Source organism: Ctenopharyngodon idella, chromosome 4, assembly GCF_019924925.1.
Source record: "Ctenopharyngodon idella isolate HZGC_01 chromosome 4, HZGC01, whole genome shotgun sequence".
Taxonomy (NCBI): Eukaryota; Metazoa; Chordata; class Actinopteri; order Cypriniformes; family Xenocyprididae; genus Ctenopharyngodon; species Ctenopharyngodon idella.
Window position 1 is genome coordinate 17,504,824 of NC_067223.1, and position 22,901 is coordinate 17,527,724.

Genomic DNA, 22,901 nt, shown 5'->3' on the forward strand with positions numbered 1-22,901 from the left:
GTTTCATTTTCATTTCATTGTCAAATAAACGTTTAAAGATGTGAAACAGATGAAGGTTTTATCAGAACTCATGTTCATTTAATGTCTATAAATAGTTTTCATTTACACAGTGAAACATTACAGTCATTTAGTAACTTTGCACCCAGATGACAGGTAATGTTCTCTCAACGTTATGAACAAACGTTCTCCCAGTAACGTTAATAGAACGTTCGTTCAGAGTTATCTGGTCTTTAGTAATGTTCTCAGAACGTTATCACAAAAACATCGTTCATTTTTTAAATGTTTCTACTTGTTTCAGAACGTTCAGAGAACATTCAGAAATAACGTTCCCATAATGTTTGAAGAATGATACAATGGAATGGGAACGTTAGCAGAACGTTCTTATAACGTATCTGTGAGCTGGGCTGCAGGAACACAAGAGCGTTTAATATCCGCACAGATGTTTATGGATCAAACTGATGAGATATACTTCATTTTCATGACAAAATCACTTATTTGGGCTGAATAGCAACTCTAGTTTGATGTTCACATTCAGAGAATCAACGCAAGATTAAAATAATGGCATGACGAAGAGTTTCGGCCGCGTCTGATGTGTGTATTTACAATCTATTCATATGTACAACTGACAGTTTAGATCCGTCACATCCGATCCACGGTCCTGATGCCGCCGTCCACCGTCAGTGTGCCGAACCTGAAACACAAAGCCACAAACCTGAATAACAATGAGTCGATTATGACGGTGAATCTGTCCTGTAAGAAGCGCTGAAGCTTCACCTCTCCAGGAACAGGTTGTTCTCCGCCAGCTCCTTCACCACTCCTTCCATCTCCTCCTTCAGCTTCTTCATCCTGGAGTGAATATAACCGTGAATTAAATCTCACTCGATGCATCGGTAAAGAACATCCATCCACATTCTTGGATTATACAAGCACAGATGAAGGATTGAGAATAACGTTCCTCACACAAATCTAACGTATGAAATACAGTCAAACACTGCAAACATGATGTTCTTCTTCAGTGTTTCTGTTTGTTTTCCAGCACAAACATCTAAACATTCTTACATCAAGAAACATTTACTGGAGAAGAGAAATGACTGAAGATATTAAGACTTGATTACTGAAAAAAGTGCTTAAAACAAGAACAAATATCTGCCAATAGAGTCAGAAAAATAATCTCATTAAAAAGCTCAAAAGTTTATTTTTCTGACGCCACTGGCAAATTTTCTAGTTTTAAGCACAAACTCGCTTCATTTTGATGCTTTTTTTTTTTTTGTTCTAGGAAATTTTTTTAACGTTCCCATTAAGTTATAAAAACATTATTTCTTGGTTTCCTGTTTTTTTTAAAAACGTTTTTTCTTAAATGACGTTATATGACCGTTATATGAACGTTGAGGGAACATTCCATTGTATCATTCTTCAAACATCATGGGAACGTTACTTTGGAATGTTCTCTGAACGTTCTGAAACATTTAGAAACATTTAAAAAACGTTAGACGAACATCCAACTGAAACATTTCAGAACGAAGTTGAGACAACCTTGAGAGAACGTTTCCGTAAGTCATTTTGCTTCTCCAGTAGATATTTGTGAAGACGTTTGCAGTGTTATGATGTTTTTAAGCTGCTCGGACTGAAATGATCCGGTCTAAAGCCGCGTTCACATGATCTGACAGGGCGACGGTGACCGTTGGCGACAGGATGTGGGCGTGTCCAACGACGCAACAAGGTTCAGATATGTGTAACATTATGCAAATGAAGAGCAGCTTTCGGGAGCGACAGCCAACAGGAGTGATCTGTCAGTGGAGGAGGAGTTACTTTAGTGACATCACCGCCAGCCACTGGTGACGTGTGAACGCAGTGTAATGTGAAGTGACCTCACGCTCACCCCAGCGTCATCTCCACTAGTGTGCTCGGACTGAGATATGCCTGCGGTTTGATTCCACCGGCCGTCATGGGCATCATCTTCTGAGGGAGCTGCTCCATCAGCTGAACACATACACACACACACACACACACACACACACACACACACACAAAATGGTGCCCGTTAGCGTCTTTGCATCATTACAGCACAGCTAAACAGAGAGCACTTCCTGTTTACTCACTTTATACACGCGCTGCATGAGCAGGGTCACTTCCTGTTCCATGCTGCCGAACTGACCGGTCAGAGACAGGAGGTGCTTCCGCACGTGATGGAACTTCCTGCAACGAGACGTTCGTTCATCAGTGAACTGCATCTGCAGCTGATCTCCAGTCACAGTTTCCATGGCAACAGAGCAGAAGAGCCAATGAGATCACTGCGCTCACACTCATGTGTCAGAATACAGCAGGTCATGTGACAGTGTTTTTTTTTTTTTTAACCATAGGCCCGTTTACAAGGACGATAACTATAACGATTTAATAATTGATGTACACTGCAAAAAATATCTAAACATTCTTAAATCAAGATACATTTACTGGAGAAGAGAAATGACTGAAGAAATTAAGAATTATTTTCTGAAAATGTATCAAAATTAAGTGAGTTTGTGCTTAAAATATCTGCCAATGCAATGAAAGCAAGATAAAACTACTAAGCAAGAAAATTTTTTTTGCAGTGTAACAGAGAGAATAGTGAAGTCCACAACTGTAACGATAACGACACAGAGGAACGAAATTGTTGGAATCACTTTCAGAGCGATTTTTTTTTTTTTTTTTTTTTTTTTTTTTTCCCAGCTGATGAACGATAAAAACACTGACAGCCAATCAGAATCCATCCTGCCTTAAAGAGCATTTAAAGAGACAGACGACACAACTGCAGCGCTTATACAGAACGATATCGTCCTGATGCGGACGCTAATATAGTCATCGTTCTTTGTGTGAACGGGCCTTTACACATGAACTCAAACGGCTTTTTGCTTTTATAAAACCTCAGCAAGTGCAACATGATAAAAGACATTTAATAATAGCATTAATTAGAATAATCAGAAGGTGCACAGCTGTTTATCAGCGTCATTGAGTCCCGAGCGAGGGCACGGAGGACTCTTACTTCATCCATTCCTCGCTCTTGGAGATGAAGAGGCGATATTTCATGGCACACTCGTCCGTGAAGAGCGCCCGCGCTTTGGTGGCGTGAAGAACGAGCTTTTGCCTGCAGAAAACAGAGATACTCGTGTCATGGTGACGTGTGACAGACGATCAGTTCAACTGCAGCAGAACACACACGACACTCACTTGTCAAATTTGTGGATTTGTTCTTCGTTATACGGCAAACCTGAGGAGACGAGACACGAATCAAACACACGGATGATGTGAAAAACAAACGAACACTCATGAGGGACTCAGACTCACGTCTCTCGGCCTTGTCCTTCTTGAACTGCTGGTAAATGGCGCTGATGGCGTCCAGCAGAACTTTGATCTTCTCCACACTCGACGAGAAACACAACAACACAGTCAGTCTGACATGCCAATCAAATATTCTTGAATTCATGCTTAAAATGTCTTCCTCAGTATTTTTTTCAAATATCAGTAACTCTTTATTTTACAGTGTCTCTGCTACTGTATACTTACTATAGTTATAACAGTAAATTATGCATAATTACATGCAACTAACAATGTAATCCAAATGCATGTTAATTAATATTACTCGTTACTTAAATGTATAATTACACTGTAACACTGACAACTGTAACCCAAATATCTAAACATTCTTAAGCACAATGACTACTGCCAAAATGTTCAGAAAAATAATCTTGTTTTCCCTTTGAATTGGGATTATTTCTCTGACTCCATTGGCAGATATTTCTTCTTGTTTTAAGCACAAACTCACTTCTGAATGTTTAGATATTTGTGCTGGAAAACAAGACAGAAACACTGAGGAAGAACGTCACTGTTTGCAGACTTTTTTGGTTCTCCGGTGTAAAGAGTGTTGAAGAAGAATCACTCACTTCCTGTCTTCCGGATGCGTTCCCACTTGCTGCGTCCACGTGTCGGTCAGACTTCCTCCCGACAGGAACATGGTGCTGATGTCCTGCAGCGTTTGCTCCATTGAGGCCAGAGAGCTGGACAGCTGCACAGAGAGAGCAGACGTGATGAGAGCGCTGACACGAAGAAGCTTCAAACCTTCACAGGACATGGAGAATCATCAGCATCTCACCCTCATCACCTTCTTCCTCATGTCCCGGATTTCATCATATTCCGCAGACAACATGTTGCCCTGCATCAGAACCTCACACCTGTAACACACACAGACACAGAGATGATGAAGACACGAGATCTCGCCCAAACCTCCGTCTGAACTCACGCGCGTCACTCACAGCTGCTCGGTTCTCTCCAGCGACTGGCTGCAGTAGTTACACGCGTGAATCACCTCCGCTTTCTTGTGCATCGTCTCGCCGTACTCGTCTCTGATCAGCTCACTGCAACAACAATTCAATTCAGTTCAATAACCGTGTAAACTATATCAGTTATGAAACAAATTCAGTTTCAGCTGTAAAACAGCTCTACAGAAGACAACCGTGTCATTATTCAGCTCAATTCAGTTCAATTTATCGGAGTGAGTCGCTTCGTTTCTTTAGATTCATGAACTCACTTCAGGCCTCGGACGGCTTTCCTCACCAGCTCCTGGTACAAAAGCAAAGAATCGGACGTCTTCCACAGATATCCCACGTCACCTGCGAACGTCTGAGCAGAAACACGGCTGACATCTTTACTAACATGCTGAAAGCAATCAAAACATCTTTACAATCAACTCAAAAGCTAAACTCAGGTTAAGAAGCTCTACGGCTCTGAATCCTTGTGTCATTAAATAACCTGCTGCTGCCACCTCAGATTTGATCCATGACTCACAAAAAAAAAATGTATACGGACTTTAATCTAACAGTTCCTGTAGTTTCTTACCTTGGCATAGCTGGCATCCAAATCCAGGTCGTAGCGTGGCTGTACTTTAGGTGGGCTGGCTGCAAACACAGGTGATCATTATCAGTGGTGTGGGTAATGAAATACAAGTAATCAGATTACTTTTTTGATGTTACAAGTAATATTACAAGTAACATGCATTATGTAATCGGATTACTTTTTGATGTAATGTGTAAAATAACGCACTACTTGTTTATTTGAGTTACTTTTTTAAAAAGTAATGCATGTTACTTTTAAGTTAAATTAATTTGCTTAAACATGTTTTAAACTACTAAATTAAAATTCTTGTCTCTATAATGTAGTCACTTAGACATGCACACGAATGAATGCACGGGAACAGACGAAAAGCACACAACTAACAAAACATATTACTTTCAACTTCCAATAAAAGAGTTGTACACTAGGAAATATAACTCGTAACGTTCAGAGATCTTTTGTATGGCAGACAATGTGTGTGTTGTACAGGCTGTTGTTGAACGCATTACTGTGTTAAAAAACACCTGCAAGGCCCGGAAGAGATTCAGCCAGGTGAGAAAAAGTAACAGAACACATAACTTAACATATAAACTAACAAATGTAACTTTCTCCAACACTGATCATTATTATCAAACATCACACGACTGATTTCATCAAGAGACGAGTGTCAGACTCACGGTCTTCAAACAGCAGGCCGACGGTGTTGACGGGGTCTCTGCTGAGCAGCATGATGGGATTTTCTCTGGAGGTCTTGGGGAAGGTCTGAGCCTGACGGTTGGGGTCGAGGCTGAGACGTCTGCCCTCGTAGAGGAAGTCCTGATGGGACGGCGTTATGTTGGTCCGTCTGAAGAGCAGCTCCTGAAAGAGATTCGCCCTGAGCGAAGAGAAAATATCAAGCTAGATTTAACTGTTCAAATCACAGTCTGTAAAAAGGGTCCATTACGATCAAGTGTGTGTGTGTGTGTGTTGTGTGTGTACAAATGTGCTCACGTGTTGTATGTGTGAATGTAGATGTGGTGGAGTGTCGCCTGCTGCAGACTGAAGACGTAGACCACGATGCGGTGTAAGATATCGCTGGTCTCGGCAAAGAACTGGTCGAAGCCCCAACATTTCTCCTGGTCTGCCTCTAGGATGTTGGCCAGCACTGGAGTGAGGAGACTCTGAAGACCCCTGAAACACACACACACCATCAGACAGGCTTCTCCACATCAACCAGAACGTCTCAGGGACTCTGACGTACTTTGAGAGGCTGCAGGAGATCGGCATCTCTGAGCTCCACTCGATCTTTCCGTTCTCAAACTTCTGATGGCCTGAGATCGCGCCCGACGGCTTCTCTGTGATGATCTTATACCTGCCGAGATCACAAATAATCAGGTGACTAACAGTTCCTGGTCAAACAGATGAAGCTGAGATGTGTTTGATGGCACCTACATCACTTCTTTGTTCCTGCGCGGCCCTTCGAAGGGTCTGAACGGCAGGCTGCCAGTGGCGGCGTGATAAAACGTGACTCCGATGCTCCACAGGTCCACCGTGGCTCCGTATTTCTTTTGGTGATCTTTCCTCAGCACCGCTCGCTCGTACATGTCAGGATGCTGCAAACGCAGAGATCAACAGAAATATGCTCTAAGAATGCTTTTCTAACATTCCCATTAAGTTACAACCTTTTATAACTTAATGGGAACGTTAGCAAAACCTTCTTAGAGCATATTTTTGTCAGCTGGGTACAAACACACAGTGAGATCAACGAATAACAGCACATTTTCCCATCATCCTCAGCTCACCAGATATTCCTCAGTGCCGTAGAGGGACACGAACTGCTCGTCGTCTTCCAGCTCACGTGCGGCTCCGAAGTCGGTCAGCTTATAGACGGATCGTCCGTCTTCTCCGATCACACGCATGATGTTCCCAGGCTTGATGTCTCGATGGACGATCCCGTACTCTCTCAGATGATTCATTCCTGCCACTGTCACAAACATCAGCGTCAGCACTGAGAATCACAGCTGCTTTCACAGATATTCACAAACACTTCCAGTTGTTTTACAGCTGCCTAGAAACACTGCAATTTTATGTATTAACACAGAATCTATTTGGTTTGTCTGTTTTGAATCTTTAGTTTTGAACTCAAATGCTTCATTTTGGAACATAACTGGATGTATGTGAAGTTATACTTGGACATGTATATGCACGTAACTTGTAAATCTAGAACTTACCAACATCCTGCAGAACGATGAGGAACTCGTCCTCCGGGAGCCCGTAAGCGTTGGTCGGCTCCTCCAGGCACCGTGTACAGGCTGCCGCAGGGACAATACTCCATCACCAACACCTTATGACGCGTGTTCGACTGACACAAACAACATCAACAATCAACTCAACACATTTCTGATTGACAACAAAACAGCGATGTTTGGTGTTCATAGTTCAGAGCGAACAGGTATTACAGGTTACACACATGTGAGGAAGTGAAACGGGGAAGAGAATCAGAACATAATCGACCCCTAAATTCTGCTCAAAAACTAAACTGATATTATTCTTACATGAGCTGAAAGTTGATGTGTGACATTGAGCTTAAATAAGTTACATATGACATAACAGTTGCGTCGGTCTCACCTCCTCCTCGACGGCGAAGAGCTTGACGATGTTTTTGTGGTTCAGTTTTTTCAGCACCTCAAACTCCCTCATCTGGACGTCCAGCGGACGCAGGAAGCTCAGGTTGTTAAACACTTTGACAGCATAGAGATCACCGGTTTTCTACAGAGAGATTTTCAATCATGTTATACTCTCAGGGTTATTATTATTAAAATCCAGATAACTCTAAATGAAAGTTCTATTAATGTTACTGGAAGAACATTGTTCATGACATTGAGAAAACCTTGTCAAAACGTTCAGAGAGCGTTCCCTGTTAGCTGAGTTCTGATTTGAGGTGAGTTAAACACAGACAAAGGACTCAATCAGAGGAATGAAACATTTATCCTCATGAACCTACAATAGTTGTGTGACGACACGTTTCCAGCACAAAGTAAATGAAGTAAACCTCACAGATGTGTAATATGAACATAAAGAACGGATACCTTGTGTCTACCGCGGTACACGTTGGCTGTGGCTCCTTGACCCAGCAGGTCGGACATCATCCACAGGTAGTTCGCCGTACTCTGCATGATGACTCTATAGATTCACCTGAAAACACATTAAATATTCATGAGGATCAATCTGTGGATTCAATTAAAAGTCTGAAAACAGCATCAACACTAACAATCTATGATAACTCATGTTTGGTCATGTACCAGTGTAAACCTCACCATATGACAATAATAATGATTCAGTACTGCAGTATTTTTTTTTTTTCAGGTATTACCCAGCTAACAGGGAACGTTCTTTCAAGGTTCCCTCAACGTTATGAACAAACGTTCTTTCAGTAACATTAATAGAACGTTCGTTCAAAGTTATCTGATCTTTAATAATGTTCTCAAAACATTAGCACAAAAACATTATAAATCGTTTTTTAAATGTTTCTACTTGTTTCAGAACGTTCAGAGAACATTCAAAAGTAACGTTCATATAATGTTTGAAGAATGATGGAATGGAATGTTCCCTTAATGTTCATATAACCAAGAAAAACATATTTAAAATATTTTTAAAAAACTGGACGTTCATAGAACAATTCAATAATAACGTTTTCATAACTTAATGGGAACGTTAGCAAAACGTTCTTAAAAGATATACATTTTGTTTCGTAACACTTTAGCTTTCGTTTTCCTGACATTTACGCAAACTAATAAAGCACAAGTTAAAATGATAATACGTGCACGTTTAGCGTGTAATGAGGATATTGTGAAATCAGCTGCGGGATTGTTTTTCGCCGTGACGTCACAGATCTGCGGGAATTTCCCGCATCAGCGCGTGATTCTTTCGCCCTTTTAGCGTGAAACTAAAATAAAATCAGTTAAAACAGTTTAAAAGGAGAAGCGAGACAGAATCGTGAGGTTTATATCATCTGTACGGATCGTTACGACACAGAACCGACTGAAACTGAAAGTACATTAAATATAGAATATTCTGACAGAATAAAGCGGTTTATTATCGTGCTGTGACATGAGATTAGATTTAAGAGATCGACGAATGTCCCGCACTGAACACGAGCCTGCTGTTATTCCACTCAATAAATTAATAATATACACTTCAGTCAAAACATTGCATTGTTCCGTCTAACATCAGATTACTAAAGTAAACACGGATATAATAAACTATAACATGCGCGCTGCGCGATGATTATATGATGTTTTTAATGCCAGTATTTGATGTTTATTTTCTCACCTCGAGAGCACGAAAGTCTCTTCCGTTTTCCGTGTTTTCATCACATGAGACGCCGAGAGACACAGGCTGTGTTCACAACGACAGACCGCATACTACTCGTACTTCTGCTGCAGTATCTGTTCTGTGAGCATATGTGATTGTTGTACACTACACATTAAGCAGTATTTTAATAGTCCACACCGAACGCAGATTCTAAAACGTTTATCGCTGCAAAATGAATAGTTTCGCGTATTGTTTTGATTAACGCATTTACAGTGTATACTGTGCAGTATGCTAGAGTTCCAATGCGAACACAGCCATAGACAACCGTAAATATCATATTAGAGGAGAACAGAAAACTACTACATGTAATTGGAAACGCCACTCGCTGGTGACCCCTGCTGGTCAGAACAGTCTTCCAACAATGATACAACATTTACAGAGAACAAGAACAACTGAAGGAATACAGGGGGGAAAAGGTGTTTTATTTTTTTATTATTATTATTTTTTTTACGTAAATACATTCGTAAATAAATAAATTCTGAAAATTAATACTCGGTTCTAACAATATTCCATAAGCTTTAATAATTACATTGTTATTAAAAGTTATGACATTTCTCGAAAATTTATTTGTAGACCCTACTTTAATCGAAAAGTGGACTTCCGGAAGTTAAAATCCCATTCATTTTCTCCATATGGGAATTCATTTTTAACGATAACTTATAAACGTTTAAAGACAGCCCTGTTGTGAGCTCCGAGATTGTTAATCGATGAATTATGCTTCTATTAAAGCCGTCAGCCAGCACTATTTAAAATTACTTTTGGTGAAAAACGTCTTTACCCATGATTCCACAGAGGAAGCGAGTCACGCCGGAAGCGCTGTTAGCGCGTTACTGCCGCCTGCTGGTCAGAAACATGAAGCGCGTCTGCAGCCGCTTTTACAAAATATGATTTATTTTTGAAGTAACACAAACACGTTTTGTCACTAAAGTGAGTCATGTAAATTCATACTGATAAATACACGTATGGCGAAACCAATAAAGCTGTGAACTCTTGAATGTGACGTGCGCGCGCATGTTGTTGGTGTTTGATGCTGCTGTAGCGCATGCGCAGCACTAGAGGGCGACACACACCCGCTGCTGTAATATATGTGAACCTTTATGTATCATTCATTGATAAAAATCATATAAACATTCGCTATAATATGTGTTTGTCATCTTGACGGCGACATAAAGCTTCTGAATCAACGAGGATTTAAATATAAATGGATTTAAATTGTGTTTGGAATCTTTTATTTGTTTTTATAGCAATTATTTGATCAAAAATACAGTAAAAACAGTGAAATATTTTTACAATGTATAACAGCCATTTTCAGCATCATTACTCCAGTCTTCAGTGTCACATGATCCTTCAGAAATCATTCTAATATGATTTGATGCTCAAGAAACATTAAATTGATCAGAAGTGACAGTAAATACATTTATAATGTTACAAAAGATTCTGTTCCAAATAAATGCTGTTCTTTTGAACTTTCTTTTCATCAAAGAATCCTGAAGAATAAAATCTGAAGCTGTTTTCAACATTGATAATCATGAATGTTTCATATTAGAATGATTTCTGAAGGATCATGTGACATCATTTTGTATTGTATATTATATGATTATATTATATATCGTCTCTATGATAAACACATCAACAGCTTCTTTAATTCATCAGAGCAAATGATGAAGATCCAGAAGAAAAGACTGACGCTGATTAATGTTAATGAAGTCTCTGCTCATAATCACTCATGCTGTCGTTCTCACAGCGTTTGTTCTTCTTCTCGACACACACGTTTATAGTGTTTGGAGACACAAGAGGATTTTGAGTCCAAGCAGAAGAAACACAGTCCTATTCCACATCCATCACTTCCGCTTCCGCCGCAGGTTTTTCACGGATCCTGACGGGTTTCTGAGCGACAGCAGCGGGAGGTTTCCTCGTCTCGTCTGTGAAGGGATGAAACACGCGTGAGGATGCTGTGTGTGTGTGTGTGTGTGTGTTTCGTTAGAGATTGTGACACTAGAGCGGCTCAAACGATCCAGTACCTTTCTCTCGCTCCATGTGCACCAACTGCTTGATCAACTTCCTGCGCTTCTTCCCCGAGAGAGTGATGTTCGCCCTGGAGCTGGAGCTGAAGAGACACACACCTGTGTTATTGTGAGAGTGTGTGTGTGAGAGAGAGTGTGTGTGTGAGAGAGAGTGTGTGTGTGAGAGAGTGTGTGTGTGTGAGAGAGTGTGTGTGTGTGTGTGTGTGTGTGTGTGAGAGAGTGAGTGTGTGTGTGTGTGTGTGTGTGAGAGAGTGAGTGTGTGTGTGTGTGTGTGTGTGAGAGAGTGAGTGTGTGTGTGTGTGTGTGTGTGTGTGTGTGTCACCTCCTCTTCTTCAGGTGGTGTTTGGTGATCAGGTCTCGGTCGATCACGGCTCCTATGATTCTCCTGTTCTTCCTCTTCTCTCGACTCTGAACTCTCCGTCTCTTGAACAGCTTCTTTCCCAGTTCCTGAAACACAAACATTTACATTAAAGTGTTAAAATCTAGAGTGACAAAAAACCTTTTCTTTATATGATAATTATAGTCGGGTTTGATTATTTATTTTCATATCTTTGTAATACTGATTTGTAATGATCTTTCTAGTTTATTCTTCTTTCTGTTTTGTATTTTATGCGAGTCTGTAATGAAGTGATGTTCAGAGAGTGAAGCAGCCCGTAATAGAGTTGAGAACACGTGCTTCTATCATTCCTGATTATTATCAGTCCATCAGAGATAAAGACAGAAGATGAACACAGAAACACACTCATCCGCAGAACTGAATCCACTGACGGACAAACTCACAGTTTTGGGTCTGTTTATTTTCCCTCCTGGAGCCATGCTGCTGCTGCTGCTGCTGTTCTGTGAAGCCGGAAACCAGCGCGCGCGAGTTTTACACAATAAAAGTCCTTGAACGCGCACAAAAATGAGTTTGATAAAGACTACAGAAAATAAATAGAACATATTTGAAAATCAGTTAATCTGGGTTGGGTTAGGACGTCTTGGCATAATTAAGATGTGAAGTACTGAATATCCAAACCACACTAGCGCAAATTACACATTCTACTATTTACTGTGGATTTTTTTTATATTATTATTTTTTAAAAATGTTATTCAAGCTGTAACAGAACATTAAAAGTCAACAAATGTGAAAAGATAAGTCACTACAGACCGAGTTATTATATAATAGTTCTACAGAATTTGAAAAATAATCTGAAATCTGAAAATTAACACTCGGTTCTAAGAATCTTCCATAAGCTTTATTAATTACATTGATATTAAAAGTAATGACTTTTCTCGATTACAAAGACAGAACAATTATATATTTATTAGTACGTTTAATCGAAAAGCAGACTTCCTGAAGTTAGAATTCCATTCATTTTCTCCATGCGGGAATACATTTTTAACGATAACTTATAAACGTTTAAAGACAGCCCTGCTGTGAGCTCCGAGATTGTTAATCGATTAATTATTTTTCTGTTGAAGCCGTCAGCCAGTAATGTTTATACTTACTTTTTAAAATAATCCTGTATTTTTCACGAGGCTGAATTTCTGGTGAAAAACTTCATTATCCATGATTCCACAGAGAAAGCCAGTCACGCCGGAAGCGCTGTTAGCGCGTTACTGCCGCCTGCTGGTCAGAAACATGAAGCGCGTCTGCAGCCGCTTTTACAAAATATGATTTATTTTTGAAGTAACACAAACACGTTTTGTCACTAAAGTGAGTCAGGTAAATTCATACTGATAAATACACGTATGGCGAAACAAATAAAGCTGTGAACTCTTGAATGTGACGTGCGCGCGCATGTTGTTGGTGTTTGATGCTGCTGTAGCGCATGCGCAGCACTAGAGGGCGACACACACCCGCTGCTGTAATATATGTGAACCTTTATGTATCATTCATTGATAAAAATCATATAAACATTCGCTATAATATGTGTTTGTCATCTTGACGGCGACATAAAGCTTCTGAATCAACGAGGATTTAAATATAAATGGATTTAAATTGTGTTCGAAATCTTTTATTATTTTTTTATGGCTGACATAATTTGAAGTGTGGGAACACATGTTTGCCTTAAAATTATGCACAGTTTATTTTTATATAAAATAATACAATTATAAAAATCATATTGTTTTCAATTAATACAGTGCTAACAAAACAAATGTGTTTAAAATCCCGCAGATTGCCGTCCGGTGGGAAAAAATAAAGAAATTAATATGTAATACTGTAGTGTCACCACTAGATGCCAGTATAGCCATATATATATGTTGGGACATAATTACGTATTTCTCTCTCTCTCTCTCTCTCTCTCTCTCTCCTTTCATTTTTTTTTAAATATTATTATATTTATAGCACTTTTAAAAACAACTTTGTTGCCCACACAATTCTTAATTCACAATTCAAAAAAGAGAATAAGAAAATATATAAAATAATAAAAAACAATTAACATTTGCCATAATTACACACACATTTTAGCCACTTGAGACCCGATTAAAGCAAGTATTTTCAATTATTTCTTATTGTCATCTATTATTCTCACATATTATTATTATTATTATTATTATTATTATTATTACAATTGATTTTTAAAAGACTCGAGTGTTTTTGTCGTATCGCGGCGCTTTTATTTTAAATATTTCAGACAGGATGTGACGTCACGTACGCAGCCTAACCCAGTTAGAGAAGCTTCAACAACATTCCCTATGGACGAAGAAAACTGCGCTGAAATCACCAACACAGGTAAATAAACGACAAAGAGTTGTTTTTACGAAACCCAAATCTCTTAGTTCAGTGTTGTGATGATTTAATTACATTAAGAAGCAGCGAGTTTCTGATTCTGCGGCTGCAGTTTGATTGACGAAGTCATTAAAGCGGATCATTGTTGCGCTGATCAGCGCAGAATGTGCTCGAAATAAAACACTGCGCGTGCTGTTCCTGCAGTACAGGCGCTGTGTGTGTGTGTGTGTGTGTGTGTGTGTGTGTGTTTGTGTTTGTTTGTGTGCGTGTGTTTGTGTGTGTTTGTTTGTTTGTGTGTGTGTGTGTGTGAGTGAAACACCTGCAGTACATACTACACTGGAGTCACGTGACTTCACGAGTGTCTGTTTGCCTATAATAACAAGAAAAGTGTTGAAATCTCAGCTGTTATTATTTCTACAATGTCTTTTTTGTAACCTTTAACCTGAAACCCTGTTTGTTCTGTGACTGTATTCTGAAGTCTTTTGAACTGCAGTAGATGATGTTGGACTGTAATATAACTGAGATGTTTGTCCGCAGGCGTCCGGCTGCCCCTGGCGTCTCTGCGGCTGCTGGTCCCGCCGCTGCACCTCATGTCTGCCTTCATGTGGCAGGTGCTGCAGCAGAAGAGCGTGATGCATTATGGGAGGCTGGAGGAGTTTGTCTCCATGGTGACGGAGACTCTGCCGCAGCTGCTGGGATACAGGCGGAGATCTCAGCTGATGCTGGGCCTGAGAGCGAGGGTCAGTCACTGTGTGTGTGTGTGTGTGTGTGTGTGTGTGACTCTGTGTGTGTGTAACTGTGTGTTGTGTGTGTTGTAGATGGTTCTGGAGTTGTGTCGCAGTCCGGCGGATCTCAGAATCATGCAGGCTCATCTGGACCGATTACAGCTTCCTGCCGCGGCGCCTGGAGAGCCGGTACTGACTCACACTCGATCGATTCACAGCAGCTTCACAGTAATAAACAGAATCGACTTCATCAGATTTGAGATGAATTCAGCCGTGAAGCAGCTCTAAACAGACAATAGAGTCGTTATTCAGATCATGTTTTGTTCTGATAGTTTCTGTCAGGTCAGTAACGTCAGTAATGATGATGTTTGTTTTTGTGTTCAGGCTCCTGACGCTGATCTCAGAACCTGCGTTGTTAATTTCAAAGCGTTGGTTCTGGCGCTGCTGAAAGACCCGGTTGAGAAAGCTTATTTCTTCCAGGTCAGACACACACCAGGTTCACCTTCACCATGATTCGTGTGTGTGTGTGTGTGTATATATATATCCTGTCTGTGTGTCTCTCACAGGAAGTGTTTCCTTTGGAATATGGCGCTGGATTTGACACGGCGCTGAAGGAACTGATGTGGGATCTGCTGTCTGGCCTGGAGAAACTGCTTCCTGTGCCGCACTTCAAACAGGTGCCGCTCTGACTCACTCTGAGGAACATGTTCATATGATAACTGTAATCATAACTAAACAAGCCTCATATCCTCGTAAAGCCGGTGGATTCTGATTGGCTGTCAGTGTTTATATCTGAGTGAAATGCTTCTGGAACAAGAACAAATGTAGGGCGGGGCTTGATTTTGTCTGTGGGGAATTGATTGAATGGTTGTGGTTTGCTATTGGTGGATCTCATGTGAGTGACAGGTTACCCCGCCCTCATCATCAGAGAAGAGAAGAGACACACTGTAATACTGCAAGATTCCATAATAAACAAGAATTATCCATTGTGATTTCATGAGGACTTTAAACACTTTCCACCCCAAACTGAACCGCTGTTGTGCGTCCGGTCCATTTGGCTCAAGCTGTCTGTGATTCGGTTTGGTGATACACCGAAGCTTTGTGTTCTGTCAGTGGGTGATTCTCTCTCTGTCTGTTTGCGCTCAGACATTGTCGTGGCTCAATCCTGCCCCCGCTGGCCTGGAGGAGTGTATGCAGACCGACCCGAACGACCTGCACCTGCTTCTACAGCATCATGGGCTGTTCGGAGGCGCAGAAACACAGAGCTGGCAGAAAGGCAAACTAACATTTAAAGTCATATACAGACCAGTTTTATTAATTAAGATGAGCAATTCATCTACCAGGATTGCAAACTTCTATTAGTTTTCATATTTTAGTTTATCATTATCATAAACTCCCTGGTTTGTAGCACAGAACGTTTTACTGTTCACTGCAGTTTATTATTTTATTTTTATAATGTATCAGTAAATGTTGAGATGAGTATTAAGATTAATAAAGCATTTTTCATGGTTGGTTCACGTGAAGGGATGTAATTAAAGGAACGGAAGCTCATTATTGTGTTGTTCTCTCTCAGGTGCTCCACGCTCCTCCGCTGACTGTATCGTCTCCTCTCTGTCCGTCCCTCCGTCGGCGCGAGTGGCTCTGTCCTCGGAGCAGGTGCTGTACCACGTCCAGCCGCTGAGTCCATCCGCGCTGACCTCCGACACCATCATCGTCACGGACTACACCGAGGTGGAACTGAGCAGTCAGGAGGAGCCCGAGGAGAAGCTGGAGGGAGGCGTGGAGGAGCTGCTGGAGGAAGAGGGTCCTGCTGTCGATCCTGCGCTCTTCACTGACACACCAGCGCAAGCTGACACATCACATGATGCCGCCACCACCACAACAACGCCCCATGATGACACGAGTGCTGCGACGAACCAGCCTGATGTCAGTCTACAGGTGGATGAATCCGACCAGCTGAACGCCACGGACGAGACAGACAGGCCTGACGCTCGTCCTGAGGCAGGAAGTGACATCACATCACCGCAGGACGTCCAAGTGTCCATATCAGACGTTACCCAGAAACCCCCGGCGCGGAGAGGGCGAGGAAGACCCAGGAAAAGTACAGAGTCCACAGAGAAACAAATCACGGTAAAAACGCCTCGTCGACGGGAACGAGCCGCATCGGTCAAACCGGACAACATCACGGAGGAACGGTGAGTGACACGCAGATACGAGACGCTAACCCTCAAAAAACATTTTACCAGATGCTCTTGCATATTTGTCTCGTTTCAGGAGTGACGTCACACCACATGGAGACTGTAAAGGTGAGATAGTTGTGCTTTTACTATTAGTCTAGTTGAAATGAGCTGCCAGTGAAGAACGACAACAGGTCAGGTCTAGAATGATCCCTTACACTGCTGAACCTGTTACACTAGCAGGACTCTAATTTATCACATCATTCGAAAGCTTAAACACTCAAAATTTATCCTCGTTTTGAAATTGCATAACCATGGAAACGCTACCTTAAAACCTTTTAGCGGCTCAATTTTTGTGATTTCAACTTTAAATTTGGAACATAACTTGGTTAGACATACGGCTTTGGTTTTATAGCAATTTTAGAGGCCAGACTATTTTGAAAAATATATAATTTGTATGAAAGAAAACGTATAATTCAGCACATTTGCTTTACAGTAAACCTAAACTTCTGTAACTGCTTTACACTTTCATTGAGTGTTTCTTTAAAATGAGACCATCCTTCAGTCTGTATTTCAAAGCATTCATGAGTAAACCAGGGCCTAAAACTAACCTTTTGCCACACCTGCCAATGGCTGGTGACTTTAAAAAAATGTACCGGCCATTGAACTGTTTTTGCCCCAAGTAATAATATAAGAACAAATAATCAAATTACAAGCAAAAGCACAAATAAATACAATATAACAAAGATACAAATGAAATGAACAGCGCTTTTCATGTTTTTCAGGTAAGTCTGACAGTAGTTTTTAGGTACAGAAATTTAATAAAGTAAGCAAATGTAAAATAACACTGCATAGTGTTCACTGTTTAAATTAAACATCCTTATTAATTATAAAAGTTACTTTTATATTATTTTATAATACTTTTATATTTCAGTCAAGAGCAGTGAGAATTTTTTTTTTCTTTGTCGTTTGTTGTTTAATTAACATTAAAAACAAAGACGGCAGGAATATTAGGCTGCTGTCACTTCAAGAGTGAACGCACGGATACGTTCACTTAAGATATAACCAACCAGTGTTGTAGTACTTGAGACTCAGACTCGGACTCTGTCTTGAACTCGGTCTCGAGACCATATTGTAATGGTCTTGGTCTTGTCATGGACTCGGATATTAGGAATTGGACTCATTCCCGAGTCCACTCGAGTCCCATTCAAAATATTTCATGATTATTACTGTATGTTATTATTTCTGTAAATTGATGTTTGGGTGACAACATCCAGTGATTGGTGATTTTCTTGTGCGCAACTGCACATGACTTGAGACTAACGTTAGTGCAAAGGCAGCAGGACTCAGGTAGTAGCGGGAAGTTCGGATCATTTTACTGACTCGGATCTTTGAATCTTGTTCAGCAAAATGAACAAATCTTCAAGTCATTTCGTTCATTTCAGCAGAATATAATTGAAATGTTACATTTTAAATTCCCCAACACATACTACTTGCGCAAATGTTTATCACATTTGTAATAAAAAATAAACTATATGCCAATACAGCCACGAAGGCCAAATTATGAGTAAAAAATGATTGATTAATTAATTGCTTAGCAGGGTTTGAGGCTATGCAGTTCACCTCACCTCCAGATCAGAGTAGTTCTTTCTTTTGTCACCTCACATTTATCACGTCTGTTCTCCAGAAAGATTAGATACCTCTCGTGTCTAGAACTCCAAACTTTCTGAACTCAGTCTTGACTTGGGACTCGAATGAGCTGGTCTCGACTACAACACTGTAACCAACTGTGTTTACTGGGATACTCGCTATTTTTTTGACCAGATTTTGTGTGAATTTGTCCGCCCAAGCACAAAAAGATGTGAAAAAGAGTTTAGTTTAGTATTCGCATGCTGTCTGAGACGCGTCTTTCTAGGCGGATGTGTGCATAAAACTTTCCTCACAGCGCACAAGTAACAAAATCAGCTCCCTTTTGTGTCGTCTTTCACTTGAATATTAAAATTGTCAGGGCTTAAACTTTCGTGACGATGCAGTGCTGGCCCGGCAACTGTCCCGAGCGCTGCTCATGTTTGTTCATGTTCATAATGCTACCGGCCATCTGGCGACTGGCAGAGTTTCATATACTCGCCAACGGCGATTTTACTGTCATTTGGCAAGTGTTAATTTTAGGCCCTGATTTCAACAATTTAAGTTCAGATCTGTGATCATTAACTCTCTTAAGTTCTCGTTGATGTTTCTTGCAGACGCCTCTGACAGCAGACCTGAAACTCCTCAGAGCGGACCGGAACCTTCTACTGGTCCGTATCGCACACGCAAAACCAGCAAAACCGAGCCGCTGGCCGCCGACAACCCTCGCGCTCGGCACGCGTGCGACACCTGCGGCAGGAAGTTCACCCGCCGGTCGGACGTGCAGCGGCACCAGCTGACACACACGGGCGAGCGGCCCTTCCACTGCAGCCAGTGCGAGAAGACCTTCCAGCACGCCTGGGACTTGACCAAACACTGCCGCAAGATGCACGGCGAGGCCGGCTTCACCTGCCGCGTCTGCCAGAGCGCCTTCGCCAACCTGCGCGTGCTGACGGCACACCACAAGAAGAGCCACGGTGGCGAACTGCCGCACTACTGCTCCATCTGCGGCGAGGCCAGCGCCACCCTCCCCGCCCTCGTGCAGCACCGCAAGAGCCACAGCGCCACGCAGCAGTACCGCTGCCAGCAGTGCGGCGAGGGCTTCGACACGCTGCTGCAGAGATCCCTGCACCGGCAGAGCCACCGCCGACGCCACCAGTTCAAGTGCCCGCAGTGCGAGAAGACCTTCACGCGCCGCACGGACGTCAAGAGGCACCAGCTGAGCCACACGGGCGAGCGGCCGCACCAGTGCTCGCTCTGCGGGAAGCGCTTCGGCCTCCGCGCCGGCCTCCAGAAGCACCTGGTGACGCACACGGGCGAGCGGCCGTTCCAGTGCCCTCACTGCAGGAAGAGCTTCACGCAGCTGTCCATCCTGCGGCGGCATGAGCGCATGCACACGGGCGAGCGGCCCTACCTCTGCTCGCAGTGCGGCAAGCGCTTCCTCTCACTCGGGGAGCTGATCAAGCACGACAAGACGCACGCGGAGGACCGGCCGCACTCCTGCCCGCAGTGCCACAAGGCCTTCAAGTTCAAGCGAGCGCTGCAGGAGCACCTGCTGTCCCACAGCGGCGCCCGGCCGTACCCCTGCAGCTACTGCGGCAAGATGTTCGCCAAGCCCTTCGCACTCAACAGACACCACCTGATCCACACGGGCGAGCGGCCGTTCTCCTGCGGTCACTGTGAGCGCACCTTCCTCACCGCCACCGAGCTGGCACTGCACGAGCGCATCCACACGGGCGAGCGGCCCTTCTGCTGCGCCGTCTGTCCCAGGAAGTTCCGCAGCTCCTCGGAGTTGGCGCGGCACCGGCGCAGTCACTCGGACCAGCGGCCCTATAGCTGCGGCTACTGTCCCAAAGCCTACGCCAGCGCCGCCAAGCTCAAGAACCACACCAGGATCCACACGGGCGAGAGCAAACCCAAACGCTCCGCCGCCGTCACTGTCGCGGAGGTGAGCGTTGTTTTATCGTAGAGGAGATCGCTGGGTTTCTCTGTGATTGGAGCGACTTCTGTTGACATGCCTGCACTGATTCAACACTGAACGTTACGGATGAAGAGTTTTATACGAACATGTTCGTTATCTTTAGTTCTCAACTCAAATACTGATACTTTGATTTTTGGGTGAACGATTCCTGTAAGGTTCTGTCATCATTTACTCTCCCTCACGTCATTCAAACGCATAAGACTTTCATCTTCAGAACGCACATGAAGATGTTTTAATGAAATCTGAGAGATTTCTGTCCCTCCATTCAAACTCTGACGCTTCAAAACATTCATAAACAGATGATAAACCCGTCTTCTGAAGAGACTCAATCACTTTATATGATCAACTGATTTAATTTAAGCTTTAATTCACATATAAACACTGATAAACACACATATAGCATCAAATATGGTAAATGGAAGCTCAAGCACGTTTCTGTTTATGTTCGCGGATCAATGTTTATGATGTTTAGTGATGGAGTCTCTGCTCCATTCATATGGGTTTATTTTATCATCTGTTTATGAATGTTTTGAAGCATCAGAGTTTGAATGGAGGGACAGAAATCTGTCAGATTTCATTAAAACATCTTCATTTGAGTTCTGACGATGAACAAAAGTCTTATGCGTTTGAATGACGTGGGAGAGTAAATGATGACACAAGTTTCATTTTAACCCTTGAATGTCAAACTGCTGCAGGTGAAAGATGAGCTGCTGGATTGTGTGCCATGCTTCATGTCTTCAAACAGGTTTCTCAAACCCGTCTCTCATTGGTTCGTCAAACAGATAGTCCCGCCCTAATCTCATCTCATTGGTTGTCTGGCCGCTCATGCAAACTATTCGATGTTGTGAAAGCATCAGTCAACACGAAGATGACTGAAGTACAGTGAACGTCACGTGTGTTATATGGACTTATACTGTGTAACAGATGTTTCAATCTAACCCTCTTTCAAACAGATCAATATTTGTAAGTTTAGCTATTAAACGTTTTCCATCACAAACAGCATCAGTCAAGCCGAATGTGAGAATGTCCACAAGGTGGCGCTCTAGACTGCGTCTGAAGGCTTCAGACATTCATGTGTTCAGTAGGTCATTTCAAGTCTTTTTATTGGACTTTTGTCTTAATATTAAAACATCAGAAGTACTGAAACATCTTATAAACATCTAATAAATACATACACAACTAAAAATGTATAAATTGATAGTTAAATGCAAAAGCTTCTATAGAAATGTATAAATCACGTCACTATTCAAAAAAGAACAAACTTTAGGAGGTAATTTAATCAGAAGTCATCAGATGTCTTCGTTTATTTACAGCAGCGCTTTATGTTCTCAGGCTCAAACTCACGTTGAGTTTCTTTAGTGTTTTGGAAACAGATGCCAGCAGAAAGTGAGAATGGAAGGAAGGAAGGAAATGAAATGTGAAATTATTCTGGACTGTGTTCTCCTGATGGAGGAAAGAGGAGTAAATCTGTCTGTTTAACTCTTCATTTACCAAGAACCTGCTTTCAGATTTATTAAAATCTGAACAACACATTTAGGTCTTTGCTTTCTTCTTCCAAATCTAATGATCAGCCCAAGAGAACCCTGAAGGTCGTGTCTTCGGCTCAGTCTGGCGTTCAGCAGGAGTAAATGTGGGTCGGTGATATGTGGGTTATTTACTGAGAGGAAGAACCGCCTCGGCTTGTGAATGTGTGAGAGAGGCGCTTCTGTTCTCTCTTCGTGACCAATTAGTTCTGTGTCTGATGGTGGTCTTTCATCTGGACCCGCTGAAGTGGGACAGAAGAGAGACAAGAGGGTCCATGAATAAACGCCTCACAAAAACACAGTCCGTCGTCATGAGAACCGCTTTTGTCTTTGTTCTCTATGCAGAAGAGACACGATGGGAGCATCTGCCTCTCTCTCTCTCTCTCTCTCTCTCTCTCTCTCTCTCTCTCTCTCTCTCTCTCTCTCTCTCTCTCTCTCTCTCTCTCTCTCTCTCTCTCTCTCTCTCTCTCTCTGATCCTCCGGGTCAGAAAGAGTCTGTTTTCTTCAGATGTTTGTACTCACATTAGATACAGACAGTGTGGGTTGGTTACAGAACTGTGAAACTGTGGGTTGGTTAAGGGTTTCCTTAGTTGAGAAGTTGTGTTTTGGAAACAGACATCAGCAGAAAGTGTCAGTGAGAAGGAAGGAAATCAAATAAGATTTGAAGAACAATACTAAACTCTTTCTCTGTGTCCTCACTTCATGACTCTGAATCAGAAACAGATTAGTGAGGGTGAACCGATTTACTGATGGGACTGAATCAAGTCAGAGATGTTTAATATTTGTGACAGCTTTGTTTGGGTCAGAAACGAGAGAAGAACAGAAGCAGGACACTTCAAGGCCGGACAGAAGATTGTGTGTGTGTGTGTGTGCGCGCGCGCGCGCGAGAGAGAGAGAGAGACTGGAGAATCACCTT

The 22,901-nt window shown here is 42.2% G+C and overlaps 3 protein-coding genes across 3 annotated transcripts; 1 reads left to right on the plus strand and 2 right to left on the minus strand.

The window, feature by feature from the left end:
* Positions 1 to 52: 52 nt before the first annotated feature.
* tbk1 (TANK-binding kinase 1) lies at positions 53 to 9,429 on the minus strand. The gene is given in 22 exon segments (XM_051892287.1): positions 53 to 691; positions 775 to 846; positions 1,880 to 1,980; positions 2,100 to 2,196; positions 3,020 to 3,121; positions 3,205 to 3,244; positions 3,322 to 3,398; positions 3,918 to 4,039; positions 4,127 to 4,205; positions 4,287 to 4,388; positions 4,562 to 4,653; positions 4,870 to 4,928; positions 5,541 to 5,737; positions 5,854 to 6,033; positions 6,104 to 6,214; positions 6,295 to 6,455; positions 6,645 to 6,826; positions 7,074 to 7,140; positions 7,142 to 7,204; positions 7,471 to 7,611; positions 7,932 to 8,037; positions 9,175 to 9,429. Coding segments are annotated over 21 exon segments (2,184 nt in total). The 5' UTR covers positions 8,019 to 8,037; positions 9,175 to 9,429; the 3' UTR covers positions 53 to 639.
* Positions 9,430 to 10,428: 999 nt separating this feature from the next.
* Positions 10,429 to 12,157, minus strand: c4h11orf98 (chromosome 4 C11orf98 homolog). The gene is made up of 4 exons (XM_051892294.1): positions 12,021 to 12,157; positions 11,563 to 11,687; positions 11,238 to 11,323; positions 10,429 to 11,138 (listed from the first exon to the last, which is right to left on the minus strand). Exons 1-4 carry the CDS (start codon positions 12,054 to 12,056, stop codon positions 11,044 to 11,046), a joined length of 342 nt encoding a protein of 113 aa, XP_051748254.1. The 5' UTR covers positions 12,057 to 12,157; the 3' UTR covers positions 10,429 to 11,043.
* A 1,638-nt stretch (positions 12,158 to 13,795) lies between these two features.
* Positions 13,796 to 22,286, plus strand: si:zfos-932h1.3 (zinc finger protein 135). Its single transcript, XM_051892277.1, has 9 exons — positions 13,796 to 13,956; positions 14,491 to 14,693; positions 14,772 to 14,867; positions 15,063 to 15,158; positions 15,245 to 15,355; positions 15,825 to 15,954; positions 16,252 to 16,873; positions 16,953 to 16,984; positions 19,099 to 22,286. The coding sequence occupies exons 1-9, from the start codon at positions 13,920 to 13,922 to the stop codon at positions 20,448 to 20,450; spliced, it is 2,679 nt and encodes an 892-aa protein (XP_051748237.1). The 5' UTR covers positions 13,796 to 13,919; the 3' UTR covers positions 20,451 to 22,286.
* Positions 22,287 to 22,901: the final 615 nt, after the last annotated feature.